Below are 15727 nucleotides of genomic sequence, written 5' to 3'. Positions count from 1 at the left end.
TTTTAAAGTGTGCGTCGGCTCCCACTGTAGCAGCGTCATCGCTCTGTGCTCTCTGGAGGTTTTCAGAGCGTAAAGAACACGTGACACCGTGTGCACACACTCTTTAGGAGCGCCTACAGCGATCCCTTTCGGCTTATCTGAGACTTGAACTGGAAAGTCAATCACCACAGTGAAAATGGCTTGTAGATGTCTGATACATAGGAATAATATTTATAATACCCTTTTTTTTAAAGCCACGTCAGTCAACTTCAAACCAGGCACATTTAATTATGAAAACTATCTAATGTATTAATGGTCATTTCCATCAGAATAAATACAACAACCAAACAAATATTATTTGTTCTTGGCATACAGTGCGTTTGCAGGTGTCTAATATCTATTAAATATTAAAAAAATAATTGCCGATGAGAGTGGCGTATTAAATACATCCAGGCTATCAGTCTGTAAGCATTGACGAGTTTATCTGCAGTGATCAAATGAGATTACAGCCTCCGGTCCAGGCGGATTTGGTGTAGTTGGCACTAATCTGCCCTGGCTTGAGGGTTTATGACTTTCTGGGAGTGTGTATCTGACTGGTTTATTCCAGGATCTATTGCAAAAACTATTTAGCCCTCGCTACAGTAAATCGTTCAAACACGGCGCAGACACTTCAACAAGCACAGAAACGTCGATAAGGAAAAGTTTGTCACACACAATTCTGACAGAGTGGTTCGGCCATCTACGCCATCTTACTTTTACTTTTCAGTCGCCACAGATCTTACCAATGCAATATTCGGCTGGTTAAAAAGTCGACAATAATCCATTTGAAACTCCCATTGCGGAATTTAACAGAAGGCACACGGAGATCACGGAGCATCAGTCTGTTGATTTAACGCACATACATACAATGACGAGTTTTTTTTTTTTGCGCACAAAGAAAGAATAACAAAAAGAGAGCACAGCAGTGGAGCGCCTTTTTAATTCCTGCCGGTATCTTGGAAGCCCATATCCCTGGCACACAACAGCCGATTTGTTATTGATCAAGTGTGAAAGTGACGGCTTCGTATTTGGGGGGAAAAAAGAAGAAAGTTGGGAGTTGACAGACTCGCATGATGTCGCCATCCAAAGGGGGGCTGCCAGGCGCACTTGAGACTTACTGCAACGAGCCTTGTTAAAGAGGGGGGGAAATAGAGAAATAGAGAATGAGACGGATTGTTAGTTAACGCGAGAGAGGGAGGGGGCGAGGAGGAAGTGAGAGAGCGAGAGAGAGAGAGAGAAAGAAAGAGTGAGGGGGAGAGAGAAAGAGAGAGAGTAAGCGAAAGAGAGAGGGGGGAGAGAGAGCATGGATTTGGGCAGGGCTGTGGTTACCCAGCATAAGCTCTCCTTTTTCCTTCGGTGACTACACCCCGAGAGGAGGAGCGTAGTAGGCGTCAGGATCCTCAATTTTTCAACTTAGCATCTTGGCAGGACATTTTCCCAAGCAAAGCCCCCGTCCGACGGGTAAAAAAAAACTTCTGCGCGGGCATGAGAGCAACGGTGCAACTCAGATAAGGAGAGCAACAGAAACACAAAACGAGACAAAACATCCGACGGGTGGCGGACAACGACCACAAATAATCCATCCAACATACAAGCTTCTCTTTATTTAAACCACTTTTACTTTTTGCCTCCACCATTGTCATTTAGAAGGGGGGACAGACAGCAGGTCTGCAGACACACGGCTCTATGCGCTCCGATAGCAGCGCATGAGAAAATAAAGGGAGGAAAGTGCGCAAGTTAAGTGGCTTACACTCTCCGGGCTCCAGCATGGCGTATCCTCAGGGCTACTTGTACCAGCCGTCCGCTTCTCTAGCCCTGTATTCATGCCCTGCGTACAGCTCCAGCGTGTTATCGGGACCCAGAACCGAGGAACTTGGGAGATCCTCTTCGGGATCTGCTTTTGCTCCCTATGCCGGATCTACCGCGTTCACCAGCGCCTCTCCGGGCTACAACTCCCACTTATCGTACAGTGCTGCAGACGCGGCAGCAGCTGCCACATTCAGCTCGTACGTGGTGAGTAAACTAAAGGTGATTATTCAATCTAATAGGAAGTCAAAAGCCACAATATTAACTCGTTATAGAAACCTGAAATATCCGCTGTGCATTCGATGCCAAGCGATTTAAGAGGGAGACGTGCGTCACTGAGGAGTACGTGGATATAATATTACAGAATGTCAGGTCCAGAAAACATGTTGTGGAGTAAACAGAACTAATTTAACTGAGTGGTTTGCTTTTACATGGAGCTATAATGAATTGTAGTTTTTATGGGAAGCAGTTAGGAAAGCATTGCCGAAGCTTCACGATAACTGCTACGCGCCTTGTCATGGCAATTTTGGTCACTGCATTTGTGTATTATCACCCTGTTAGAAGTGCCAGGTGTGAAACTTAAATATTGTAAATTTAGAAGACAAAATATGTTTAGATTGTCATACACAGCCGAGTATACAGGCATATTAATACAAGGACTGTTCCCATAAAGAAAGAAACGGAATGCGAGGCCCATCGTACAAAATGTTAATGATAATTGCAGGCTGTATTATTTTAATGGCGATAATAAAAGTCAATGCATGGTGATTAAATGTAAATAATAATTAATTTGCATATAGCAACAGTTATCAAATTTCAAAATCCAAATTTCAAACAATGTGGAGAATGTTGAAGCAAAACTCCAAAAACATTAACTCCAAACTTGAACTACTGGTTTTAAGTCAGTGTATTCGTGTACGTGTGTGGATTTGTGTGTGCGCGTGTACATGCATGCATGTTTATATGTATGCGCGTGCGTCTGTATGCGCGTGCGTGTGTTCATGTTTTGTGTACCGTAGCCTAATTAGTTTTAACTATTTTAAAGCAGTTTAGAAAATAATGATTGCAAAACTTTTGACACTTTATTTGTATTTTGTTTAACAGGGCTCTCCCTATGACCACACTACGGGTATGGCCGGCTCGATAGGATACCACCCATACGCAGCATCCTTGGGCTCCTACTACGGTGACCCAGCGTACCGTAAAAACGCAACCCGGGACGCCACCGCCACCCTGAAGGCCTGGCTCGGTGAGCACCGCAAGAACCCCTACCCGACTAAAGGAGAGAAAATCATGCTGGCCATCATCACCAAAATGACTCTCACACAAGTGTCCACCTGGTTCGCCAACGCCAGGAGGAGGCTAAAGAAGGAGAACAAGATGACCTGGACCCCCCGGAACCGGAGCGAGGACGAGGAGGAGGACGAGAATATTGATTTGGAAAAAAACGACGACGACGACGAGCCAAACAAGCCCACAGACAAGGGAGACTCCACAGACACAGAATCAGGTTGGTACTGCAGGGAGAAAAGGCACCAAAAAAAATCATCAATTTTTCATCGCAGTCGTTTCCACTCAGGGTGCAAAATTGATTGCTGGTTAATGGTGGTATATTATTTATAATGGGACAATTGCTTTAAATAATAATCACCTTGAACTCCCCTCGTTTGACTTCTCAGGGGCTGAAATTGCTGGTGACGCAAAGTGTTTAGCAGCCAATTTATCTTTAACTGCATAATAAGGATACAGCTGGTGTATTGCGCCGGGTATTCGGCTTAAAAATATTGCCTTTGTATGATCATTATATTCCATTATTTAAACGCGTCATGAACACTGATTTGACACGATCATATTTGATAGTGAAAATATTTTTGGAAATTAAAATAGTCAACACATTGTTCCTGTTCTTTAATAATTATAGAGAGCAGTGCAGTTACCTTTTAATGCTGGCCCACATTTTTACGAGGGAAATGTATAGCACATGCAATAATTGTTTTAAATGGAAACGTGCATAAATAGTCCTAATTAATTTTATATATCCGATTTCAGTTTGCACTGGTGTTTGCGATAACCTAAAACACATGTAACTTTTTTATCCACGTTTCAATGTCACGCTTATTTTGCAATAACTCCATTCTTTATTTGTGCTTTAGATCATAAACTGCTGAACCCAGGGGACATGGGCTGTGACAGATTTAAAGAGGAGAGCCATGGCAAAGACTCGGATCCCCTTCTGAGCGACTCGGAGTTAAAAGAGCAGGAGGATCAGCGGACTACAGAGTTGCTGCTGCCGGATTCCGCCAAACCGACCACTTCGTCTCCCTCGTCGGTGCCCCGGGGGAACCAGGCCGTTGCGCAACAACAAGACAAGCCGTCAGATTTGAGCCATGCGCCGGCCAGCAACGTGACCTCTGTTATCCACTCGCCCCCTTCGGCCCCCAAACCCAAACTTTGGTCACTTGCAGAGATTGCCACGTCCTCGGACAGGTGTAAGGAGCCGACACATGCTGGCCCCGGGTTGGGTCAAAGCGTAATACTGGGCAACAACGCGTCTCCATCACGGTCCTCCCCCCAGTGTCCACTCCCCAACAGCACGGTCCTATCCAGGCCTCTGTACTACACCTCCCCTTTCTACCCCAGTTACACGAACTATGGTGGCAGTTTTGGACATCTTCACAGTAACCACGGCTCGGGCTCCACGGCACATTTCAATGGATTAAACCAGACTGTGTTAAATAGAGCAGAGGCTTTGGTAAGAGAGAGCCATAAAGTCAGAGGCCAAACGCAGGTAGATCTTTGTAAAGACTCCCCTTATGAACTAAAGAAAGGTATGTCAAACATTTAATACCTGAATATTTTTCCCACTCACAGCGGACTGTTATTTATTTTTTGTGGTTGCATTAAAAAAAAGAAAGAAAAAAAGAACAATGATGACATTCTGAGAACACTTATTTTCTGAGTAAATGCTTATCTTCAAAATTTTAGTTTCTGAATGGTTTATCCTAAAATGTAACAAGAATGGTCTTAATCGCTGCAGCCGCCTGAGTCTATTTGTATTAAAGACTAACATGTATATTTAATGTAGCATTTTTGTATTTAAAATGGACAACACACTATCTTTGAAGTAAATTATGAAAAAAAAAATACATGCTTGTGAAGCAATTATTTTGGGGAGCATTTTGAATTGCCAACGTGTCTGAAGTGCTTCAAGGCCAATTCATATATACGAAGTATTAATTCAATTTTACACCGTGACAGATGCTTCAATGGTAATTATCATTTCAAAAATATTGTGGAAGCGAGACAAACTTGAAAGAAAAGGCCTACATTCAGCCAAGGATGGTGGAAAATCTAAAAAGGTTCAGTTTCGTTTTGGTTAGTGCAAATATTATAGGGTTTTTTTGTGAATGAAAAATGTTGGAAACAACACGGAAGTATATTTTGGTCCATGGCTTTTCACCAGTTTATTTTCTCCTTGAATTCGAGGGTCTCTTTTTCTTCCTTCAGCACGTTTCTAAAAGTGGATATTGATATAATAACAACACCGAGAAGCAGTCATTTAACCCAATTACCTATCGTGCTTTATGCAGAGCAATCAGGTGGTGAACTCCGGTAATGAGCTCGATTTTATGCCAAATTTAGAACTCATTACTATTTTCCAAGGCGTGGCAAAGCTGTTAAAAGGGACGCGACCATGCATTTAGAACATACTGCCCTATTATATATCATCAATGGAGAGTCTCTTTAATGGCGCGTTGGATGTGAAACGTGTTTGGAGAAAAGGGAGATCATGCACACATTGTGTTAGAGTGAGCAGCCGGTAGCACTGTCCTCTAACTCTTCCAACTTCTGCAGGTAGGTGTCACACTTGCTCCTAATTTCAGGGGGACTCTTTGTTAATCCATCACGGAAACCCATCCCTGATCAAATGGCCTGGTTAAAAAGAAGTGGAGCCAATGGGGCACGTATAATGATCACAGTTATTATGAGGATTATAGCAACTTTGACAAATGGAGGGAAACAAGCACGATGCTTGACCGATATGCAGAACAAAAAAAAAACAGAAGGATATTTCTCAGGCACATTGAACATAAGCTTTTTTCTTGCTGATGGTTAATTAAGATTGAGCTGGGAATTCAAAGAAAAAAATAATTATTTATATAAACTCAACTACGTATTACCATTATTATGATGATCATTTTTGTTATTATTAAATATTATACTGAAGCTTCGTTAATAGGCCACTAAGACCTATATAAAGGCCTATTTGTTTTTGTTTTTAGTATAATAATTTTTTTAAATATTCGTTTATTCAGTTGTTATATCAGTACATTTGAAGGGAAACTGATTTATTATTAGTATTAAAATAATAATAATAATTATGATTATTAATGTTGTTATTGTTGACCTCCACTGAAGTGGGACAGCATGCTCTTGTTTATGGCTGCCATTAATCTCTATAGTTTACTTTCCCCTTCTCCAATTTGAGATCTCCCCTGAGGTTTCTGTAATTCCCTCAGCCTTAATGTCCTCTATTCGGGCCCTCTATTTTAATCTGACAGAGTGTGCTGGAGCAGTGATTGCGACACATCAGCCGGCTAAATAGCATAATTATGTTTTTTCTCAGTTGATCCCCGGGGGATTGAACTGTTCGATGCAATGTCCCCTCGGAGAGTATTAGACTTTTATTAGAGATTGTGTTGTTTTCTCAGAATTGATTGTAAAAGTAATGTTTCACAGGGACAATATACACACTGTTCCTGCGGTGTAAATCATCTGTGTGGGACTATAGGTAAATACTGTGACGTTTATACGTCAAATTGGTTGTTGACGTTAGTGTGTGTGCGTGCGTGTGTGTGGCTAGGGGGTGTAGGGTTGCAAGGGTGCCAGGTGATGATGTTATTCGGATTTACTTTCCTGATTTAAGAATATACGGGACATGTTGGGAGGATGATCAAGTTACTGACAAACTAGTTCCGAGCTGGCATGATAACACGTATGTCTTTTTTATAATTATGGACATTTTATCTTGATTTTTTTTTTTTTTTTTTTAAATGCAAGAAATAATTTTCGTTTATATTATATAATCTATTTTCCCCCAAGCATTAACCTCTTTTTCTGCCAAATGTTGGAGAAAAAAACAGTTTTTGTAAGTTTGATTATTTATTAGTATTATACATTTTATTAATAGTATCCCTTTTGAGAGAGGTAATGATTTAACGTATAAAGGGGTAGTTGAAAGCAAATATTATATTTTTATAGCATATAGAAAGCGTGTCTGATGTGATGTCATTGTATTTCAATTTACCGTAACGCGAAGTGCAAATGGAAAAAGAAAAGCCCCTCACTAATTAAAATATATATATTCGATCGTTGATTACACTCGCTCTATTCCTGGATGTGATGAAACCAGTCGATTAACCCCATGATTACTGAAGAGTGATTCTCCATCAGAGGATGGCAGCCTGCAGGGGAGATGCTCTGCAACTTTATACAACTTGGTCCTTGGCTTCCCCTCCGCCTGAATGGCGTGTCGGTTCATTGTTGGGATTGCTACAATGTGGGAATACTAAGTAGGGGTGAAACTGTTCCCACGTGTGAAAATGGGGGAAATAATCCGACAGGAGAAGAAGCAGAAGAGAAAAGAGGAGGATAAGGTCTGTACCCTTCACTCCGACTTTGTTACTGTTGAGCATTCACAAGCACAATCCGGGATGTTTGGGGAAAAAATACTCCTTATTACTGTCGTCATATCAATTTCACTTTTTTTTTCACCAAAAGTGAGAATAAAGACCATTGGCTTTACATGAAGTATGAGGGCCGCAACTCACTGCTATACTTTAAATATACAACATCAACGTAATACCGCTGATTGGATTCAAACAAGTCAAATGTAAATGTTCGCCGCGTGCAAAATCGAATTAAGGAAAAAATAAGTAATTATGTATTTATCAATCAATAGGCTACAACGGGAAGAAAACTCATATTATTTATCATCTAGAAAACCAACTTCTCCGCGGGTTCATGCATATTTACTCTAAAAGTAGATACGACATTTGTACTTCGGTGTGTTTGTTGTCATCAGGGAGACTTTCAGTGGTGACTGAAAATAGTGCTAATATAAGACTAATGAATAACAAGAGTAAACCGTGGTTTCTTGTTTGTTTTTGACACTTTAGGGAACGGTAGGATCTAATGAAGTGAAAGTTAAGTCTGGCATCTGTGGCCCCGTAATCCCTTTAATATTGTAATTATTTGTGCAGCCTAGTGCAGGTGTATCACAGGTAAAGTCACGTAAATAATTAACATGAGTTATTTTTGTCTAGTATTTAAAAGGAGGAAACAAAAAAATGTCAACCACCTAAATGTTTTCCTAAATAGTTGTACGCATACACATTTTCACGCTAATTCAATAGCACTGGCCGGTACACATATATACGAAGACATTTCAAAATACGTAACTACATTGTTTATATAAAATGCTATTTGTGTGGTGATCTCCTGGATATCACTTTACCCAAACACGGTTTGGCAGGAGATCCGCTGCAGGGGCAGACTTGTGAAAAGACTTGGAGCTGTGGAGCAAACAGATTAGACACCTGCCAATGGACAGCTCTGTGAACTCAAAGGCTACTGTATGTCGGACCACAAGGTGAAACCAGAACCTGCTGATAAAACACCCCCAATATCACTGAGGGATTACTCAGCGGACCAAACGGTGCTCCGCATAAACAGCCTTCTGATAAAACGTCCGTCTACACGATACAACACATAAGAGTTGGGGTCAAATTCAACACAAATGTGTAAATAGACACCATCTGTACTTGACCTGCACATATTATTCGCGAGGGGTGTGATCAGCAATGCCTAATGCGGTATAAAAAGTGGTTTGAAATAAAAGGAGGGCATCATATCTGTGACTAACATGCAGACGGCTGTTGAGATCTTTGTTTCCCCTGGATTTTCACTTAAATGCTCTTCAACAAAAACCCCTCAACTTCAAAGCAAATATCAATACTGTTTTACAGGGGCCAGCTGTGTCTTAGGCATACTCATATTTATATAGGGATATGTATTCCCTTATAGGGTTGCAATTAATAATTTCCCTATAACAAAATATGCCCTGGATTGTGCTATCCTTGCATAATGTGCTAATGTGCTAATGGTATTCAGGTATTTTTCATTATGATCTAAAAGCAAAGGAGTTCTTTAGCGAGGTTCAGTGAGGAGTTCAGTGACTACTCATGGCTATTTAATCATCATCATTTCCTAAATGAGATGGCTAATTAAGGACACAATAGTTCTGCTTTAGTCCTCAGGCGAGACTCTATGAGACTTGAGTTGACAGGATACGTGTCAAATTTGGGGAGAACAACTTGTAAAACAAATGTAATATTTCTTGGAATCAAACCATTCTCTTTTGAAATGGGTGTGTATCCACCTACCTTTTGGGAAAAGAAAATCACGTCAAGGTAACACTTGTCCTAAACCTCTGCACCTCAAGTGTTAAGTGGAGTTATAAAACGGTCCTGAACACACTGTAAAGCGACCCAGATAAGGTGGCAGAGAGTGATTTACCACTGTTTTTTTGCACTTCACGGACTGTTTTTCTATTTCTCCGTAGAGTTCCTCTGGGACAGATTACACGTGTAATTTTCAGCTGTGAGATGGTTTAAGTGTCCTCCCCCCAACATAAATAAAACATTTCTATGAAGAAGGGGGAAGAAAAAAAAAAAAAACATTAACGAAGAGTGATGAACTATGAGGTCCTGGGAGGCCAGGGGTTGAGGTTGGGAGAATCGAGGGATTCAGTTCCAGTGGCAAATAAAACTTCCATTTAGGTAGAGTTGGATTTATAAATGGCATCATGCAAAACAAAAACAATGTTTTTTCATCATTTAAATTCAAGGATGATTACATAATCAGCCTAAATGATCCAGAATGTTTGAACCATGCAAACAAGTTGTCTTATTTGAATGTATAAATGACTTAACGAACACAAATACCCACAAAGGCAGACTGTGAGCACCCTGCCTCCTTGAAAGGCGCTGCTCATTGACCAATCTGCTCTGACAGCAGTGTGGCGTGAGCTTCTGACCCTGTGACTGCAAAGGGTCTGTGTTCAGTGGCCATGTAAGGGCTCGCTGGCGCTCACACGGTGTGGTGGGGAGGGGGTTTCTGCCCTGCCCTGCCCTGGAGAAGGTGACGTGCACACACAGACACACACAAACACATGCGCAGGAAGGGACTCTAACTGCACGCCAAAGCCCCTTAGGTATGCACAGCCACAGAGCAGTAAGTGTGTGCATCCAGTCTGGAGGTGGAGACACCGGCAGCTTCTTCCTCCTCCGACTTTGCACAGGTCGCGACTGTACCCTCGCCCGGCTCCACCCTCGCCCGGCTCCTCCCTCACTCTGGGCGCAAGGTGAGCAAGTTCAGCAAGGCCACTGCAGACACACTGACTAATGCCTCGGTTTAGTGACACTTCACACAATGCAACCATCATCCCAAGTAGTTTTCACCACACATGCCTATCAGAGCTGGGTAATATATCAATATGGGGATATAAGATTGACATCTTCTTACATTTTGAATATTGAAAAAAGCGATCTTTTCCTGGTTTTAAAGGCTGCATTGCATTAAAGCAATGTGCATTTCTTACTTGAATTTAGCTCCACATTGATGAGGACTATTTATAAAAAAATCTCATTCTGTAAATACTTTGTGAAAGCAACAATAGTCAACCCTACAATATTGTGATTTTTAATCTATTGCCAATCTCTAATTCCCTTTAAACATAATAAACATTTCATTATACAAAAAAAAAAAAAAAAAAGTCTTTTTTAAATATTTTTAATTCCGTGATATTTACATACCAGCCTAACAAATGATACATGTTCAAACCATGTAAACAAGTCGTCTGATTCTAATGTTTAAATGACGGACACAAATACCTATAGTCACACCTAAAATATTGTTGGAATATCATTATCGGGGTATTTGATCACGGATTGCGCGATTAGCTTTTCTTCATATTGCCCATTTGTGATAATATACCATAACAGCCATGTAGTATTGATCTATTCCTACACCAGGGTTAGCATCTCTGTACATTTGTTAAAAGGTGGATGTGGTTTGTGAGGAAACATTAAGAAAAAGTCAATAAATGTGTGATAATGTCCTATAATATTATGGTTGTGATGAAGATTGATGAACTGTTTTCTTTCAGTGACTTCAGAGGGTCCAGGAGGGAGGAGGGGGACCGAGCTGCCTGACTGTTTATTTACATTTGCCCTTTTTAAATGATCCCTTTCTTCTCAACATCTGCTGCACATTACCACACAGATATCTGTCCTAATGACCGCTATAATGCCCGCGCTCACACACACTTGCTCCAAACACAAGCACCGACACATACACTGCCTGTAATATTACCATTATCCACCGTTCATCTGGGACACTTTACCCTCTCCAAACCACCTTGCACAACAAATGGACCTTTTCTCACTGCTGGCCCTTTTGTTAGCTCCGAGCTTTCCACTTTTCCTCCCAGTTTGGTGTAGTCAGATGGATGCAAATGGGCACTTACTTAATTGGATCAGTTCCCAAGATGGAGATAAACGGGGCACTGCCTTTTTTTCCCCCTTCTTCCCCCTCCTCTCCAAGTTATTTTGAGCCGTGCTCAGTTCAGCGGTGTGTGGAGAGCACGTTAATGAGAAGGGGCGAGGAGACTGCTGGACTCATTGAGAACTCTCCGCTACACACACTGGCCCTCAACTCCCGTACAATGAAGGAAGAAGGCGGTATTGGCCCACGTTCAACAGTGTCCCAATGCTAATTTAGTAATTTCCCTTCGAGTGATGCAACTAAAGCTATCCAATCAGGAAGCAACACACTGGTGTCTCTGGAATTGGTACACGCAGATAGCTGTTGGGTTTTTGTCATTCAACAGGCAAATTAGACGTCAGCCAATTCTAAACATAAACAAATCAGCTTAGTTCACGACTATGCCTGCTCATGTTGCACTTGACACCTAAACGCTTCAGACACATTGGATGATTACATATAAAAAAAATATTCAGTAGTTCCTTTTTCTTCCATCCATCCAAAAAAAATCAAGCGGTGGCTGCGTGCCAGTGGGAGTGTGTTGGCTGCTGCACCCTGATTAACAGCATGGGCTACAGCCAACTCCAATAGGTAATCTCATCAGAGAGGGGCTTTAAACAGATAAAGACCACCCCTAACTACCCCCCCCCCCCGTTCTTTTGGTAACCCCTCCAACTGCACCCCTTCCCACATGAGACCTCCCATCTAACGCACTAACCGGGAGCCGCTAATACCTGGAGGAGGCTAACATGGCGAGCCACAAACCAGGCTCAAATCTTCTATTGACCTCATTTTCAATAAAGGAGCCGTTTCCAGTCTGATGGATGATTTGTTGGTCTTGCATGGAATGGCCATCTGGATGGAAGGATATGATCGCTGTAGTAGGTATGCATCACCTGCCAGCTAGGATTCTCTGTATAGACTAAAGCTGGCGAGTTGCCGCTATACGTTGCACTCGGGCTAATATGTTCAAACAGAGACTAGCAAAAGAAAGAAAGAAAGAAAGAAAGGGGGAAAAGGAGCAAATTGAATTTAGCACCATATGGTTACTATTGGCTGATCCCAAGTCAAACATGAGGTTATTTTGATCCAATATGAGAAAATCCCCTGGTTGCATCTGGAGACATAACAGCAGTTCACTCAGTTATCAAAAGCTTTGTAGCCGGGCCTCTTTGTCGCACAATAACGAATAGGAATCCAAAACAAATCTGTGAAAGAGCTTAGGCTGTAGTGAAAACCCCTTGTCCCACACAGACTCCCTTTTTTTGTTTGGGGAGCTCAGATTGGCTTCACAGTAGCTGCACCTTAAGTATAGAAAGATCTGATTTATTAGCTTGTCAGGGGAAGCATTGTTCAAGAAAGCAATCAAAAAGCACTTACCTAGCTCCTCTAAAATTACTGCTTTTTTCACTGGCTAATTTGTGTAACTCCCATGGAGAGGCTGGCAAAGAGTTTGATGAGGCATATAATGATGATTAATGAATTTATTGCCCTGCTGCTCATCAAACGGTTGTAGTATATACTTCTCTCCCTTTCTTCCAATGTGTTGCGCAGGCTCCAGGGCGACAGAGGGGCAGCGATGAGATAATGTTGCCCTCCTCCCCGATTCCTCCCTCTGGCTGTTAACCTGGATGACCTGATGGGCATGAGAATGTAGAGGAGGGTCTGGGAACACAATGGACAGTTTAATAGAAGGTTAAACTGGAAACGCGAGTAAACCTGCTGCAAGGTACACACGCTCTCAACTTTCAGTCTCTGATCACTTTTTGTGGGAAAAGCCGGGGGGGTAACCAGATCCACATGGCTTCTTCTGGCCTCCACAACAAACTCTCAAAAGCCCCCCGTGCACCGGCCTCAAAGAGAGCGGGAGAAAGAAAAAATAAGCCGTTTCAAAGACATTGAAATGAGTCAACAGAAATCAGCAAGTACACAATCTTTGTAGGAGGCGCCGTGTGCGCGTACAGCATTATTCAGTTCAAACAAGGCCTGCTCTCAACACAAATGATGATTAATCACTGCTGGGTTTGTGTGTGTGGTTGGTAGTGAGCTTGTAAAGCGGTCACCATGGGGTCAAAAGCACTTCTACATATTTGCTAAATAAGCCCACCCCCTCTTTGGAGCCTGCTCCCATAACTCTGAGGTCACGCATCTCTCCGCTCAACATTGTATGGGATGTTTACACTTGATTACTCCCCATGCCTTCCTATCCCCTGCTCTTTGGCCAACTGCGCTTGATTAAGTCCTTGCTTGTTCACCATTGCTGGCAACTAAAGAACGCATTGTTGCAACTCCCCGCTCCCCCCCTCCCAACACAACCACAAACACACATCCCAACCCCCACATCACCCTCTTTGAGATCAGCTCCCAGGAAAGGCTGTTTCTGCATTCACTGATTCATTAGGTTGGTATACATCAAAGAGCTCGTTCTCTCCCACAATAAACCAATAAAAGCAATTATAACCCCATATCTTCCAGGCAACGTTCATCTCTGGGGTTTTTACGTTAGATAATGAAAGTGCTTAATGACATAAGTTTTCAGAGAAAGCTGTGTCTTTCTAGTGTGCCCGGTTGGTGGTTCTCTCTAAGCGTTCCGTGCAAAATAGCACATGCCACAGTTTCCCCCTCAAATAACATGCATGTAATTTACCCGTATATCATAACCCTAGAATTTGGTAAAATTAGAAGCCATATAAAGTCTTTGCAAGCTGAGTGAGAAGCCTGAGCAAAAAAAAAGTATTGGTGCTTTGGCTCTCATGCGTTTAACATTAAATGTAAGCAGTTAAAGTTCTTTAAATATTCATTGCCCCCCCCTCGCTCTCTCTCCCTCCTCCGGTCTGATGGAGTGGATGGAGAGGCCGATCAGGCTCTGATAACCTCTTCCACCGGCACGATGAGAGATGAAGTGCATTTGTCAAATGGAGAAATTGAGATTCACTCAAGAGCTGCCTGATATTGCTTTCATTCCATTTCACTCAAAACAAGAGACGGCAACCCAATCAGGGGAATCGGCATATGCAGATCACGGCGATACATTTTTCATGAGCATGTTTCATCGTAAAGCAGAATAAAGGGAGAAGGGGAAAGTGGTTATTAAACAAAAGATGGAATCAACAGAGTGAAAAATGGCGTAGAAAATGAAGTTTCTAAGTGGGTGTTTTGCTTCACAAGTCATTTCAATTCTCTGACAAGTGTGCATATAGCAGGACTTATTGTACTGCATACAGTATGCTATAAGGGAACAGTTTAAACTTCCTGTTATGCAGTTTGCGGGTATTTCCAGAATGCATGTTTAAAAACAAATAATGTTCGCCTATTAAAAACACATTGAACGGTCAACAGGTTCACTTACATATATCACCAATAATCACACTGCCTGTCGCCTGTGGGAATCCTGGAATTTTAATGAATGACGCTTCAGCTTCCATACACAAGCCTTACTCTCTGGATGGGGGGTTGTCTGAACTCGTTCTAAGAGCATTTGCAAACACTTTACAATGAATATGTTAGCCTCAGAGTTGCATGGCATACAGGTGGAGTTTCCCACAAAGGATGAATGTGGAGATTCTTGATACATGACAAGAAAATGGTGCCGGTAGATTGCATTTCTTTTGGGGGGGGGACACATGTACCTGCCTGAATGTAACTGATCCAGAAAATTCTACATATCAGAGAACACAACCAATTGATTCCAAGTACAATTGTTCTCAATTTGAGTATGTGTATTACATAGGTAGAATAATTAAAAGTGTGAGATGTCAGTTAATTAGGAAGGGCTTGTGAACAGAACAGAACAGTCAATAGCCCATAATGGCTAATAATGAATTCTTGGAAAATGTATAAAATGCTTAACTCATTGAAAAAAATCAATGTGTCTTTGAGCAAGGCGTTAAGCTCCATCTACTCCACTATAGCAGTGAAAAAGACCAAACATGTCAATTCAACATTTCCTGAATTAACACGGTTTAAAAACTCACTGTTTGAAATCAACTGAAAAAAGGTTTGCTATCCAATGTGCCAGCGCTCCGGCAGAGGACGACTGCAACAGCTCCTTCAGTCCTTGACCTGTTGACTGACTCACAAATGCACCAACTTCATTAGCAGGTCACCAGTCTACTCGCTCTGTCATTAGTAAATACACGAGTATTGACACACACATATACAGTAAAAACCTTAAGCACATTATGTCATCGACAAGAGCCGCGTTACCCACAAAGGCTACAGAGTTGATGAGGGGTCAACCAACCAATTACAACTGTTCCACCTGAACCAGTCAATAGCAAGTAAAACCCTGATTCAT

At 41.9% G+C, this 15727-nt stretch overlaps 1 protein-coding gene across 2 annotated transcripts; it reads left to right on the top strand.

Annotated features, from left to right (window-relative positions):
• Window positions 1-1383: 1383 nt before the first annotated feature.
• Window positions 1384-4967, top strand: irx5a (iroquois homeobox 5a). 2 transcript variants are annotated; one of them, XM_010769128.1, is made up of 3 exons: window positions 1384-2046; window positions 2929-3334; window positions 3978-4967. In XM_010769128.1, the coding sequence occupies exons 1-3, from the start codon at window positions 1786-1788 to the stop codon at window positions 4667-4669; spliced, it is 1359 nt and encodes a 452-aa protein (XP_010767430.1). In that variant the 5' UTR covers window positions 1384-1785; the 3' UTR covers window positions 4670-4967. The 2 variants fall into 2 exon arrangements, with proteins under 2 accessions (XP_010767430.1, XP_010767431.1); XM_010769129.1 differs by having other exon boundaries at window positions 1385-2031.
• The last annotated feature ends 10760 nt before the right edge of the window (window positions 4968-15727 follow it).

Source organism: Notothenia coriiceps, unplaced genomic scaffold (assembly GCF_000735185.1).
Source record: "Notothenia coriiceps isolate Sejong01 unplaced genomic scaffold, NC01 NC01_scaffold00006522, whole genome shotgun sequence".
NCBI lineage: Eukaryota > Metazoa > Chordata > Actinopteri > Perciformes > Nototheniidae > Notothenia > Notothenia coriiceps.
Note: the sequence above shows the minus strand (reverse complement) of the source record. Positions and strands in the feature narration are given on the sequence as shown.

What these genes read in the sequence shown, in the direction of transcription:
- irx5a (XM_010769128.1), top strand. Translation starts at nt 1,786, where the DNA reads ATGGCGTATCCTCAGGGCTACTTGTACCAGCCGTCCGCTTCTCTAGCC. An exon ending in ACGTGGTGAGTAAACTAAAG is followed by an intron (nt 2,047 to 2,928) that starts GTGATTATTCAA and finishes TTTGTTTAACAG; the next exon opens with GGCTCTCCCTATGACCACAC. An exon ending in CTCCACAGACACAGAATCAG is followed by an intron (nt 3,335 to 3,977) that starts GTTGGTACTGCA and finishes TTTGTGCTTTAG; the next exon opens with ATCATAAACTGCTGAACCCA.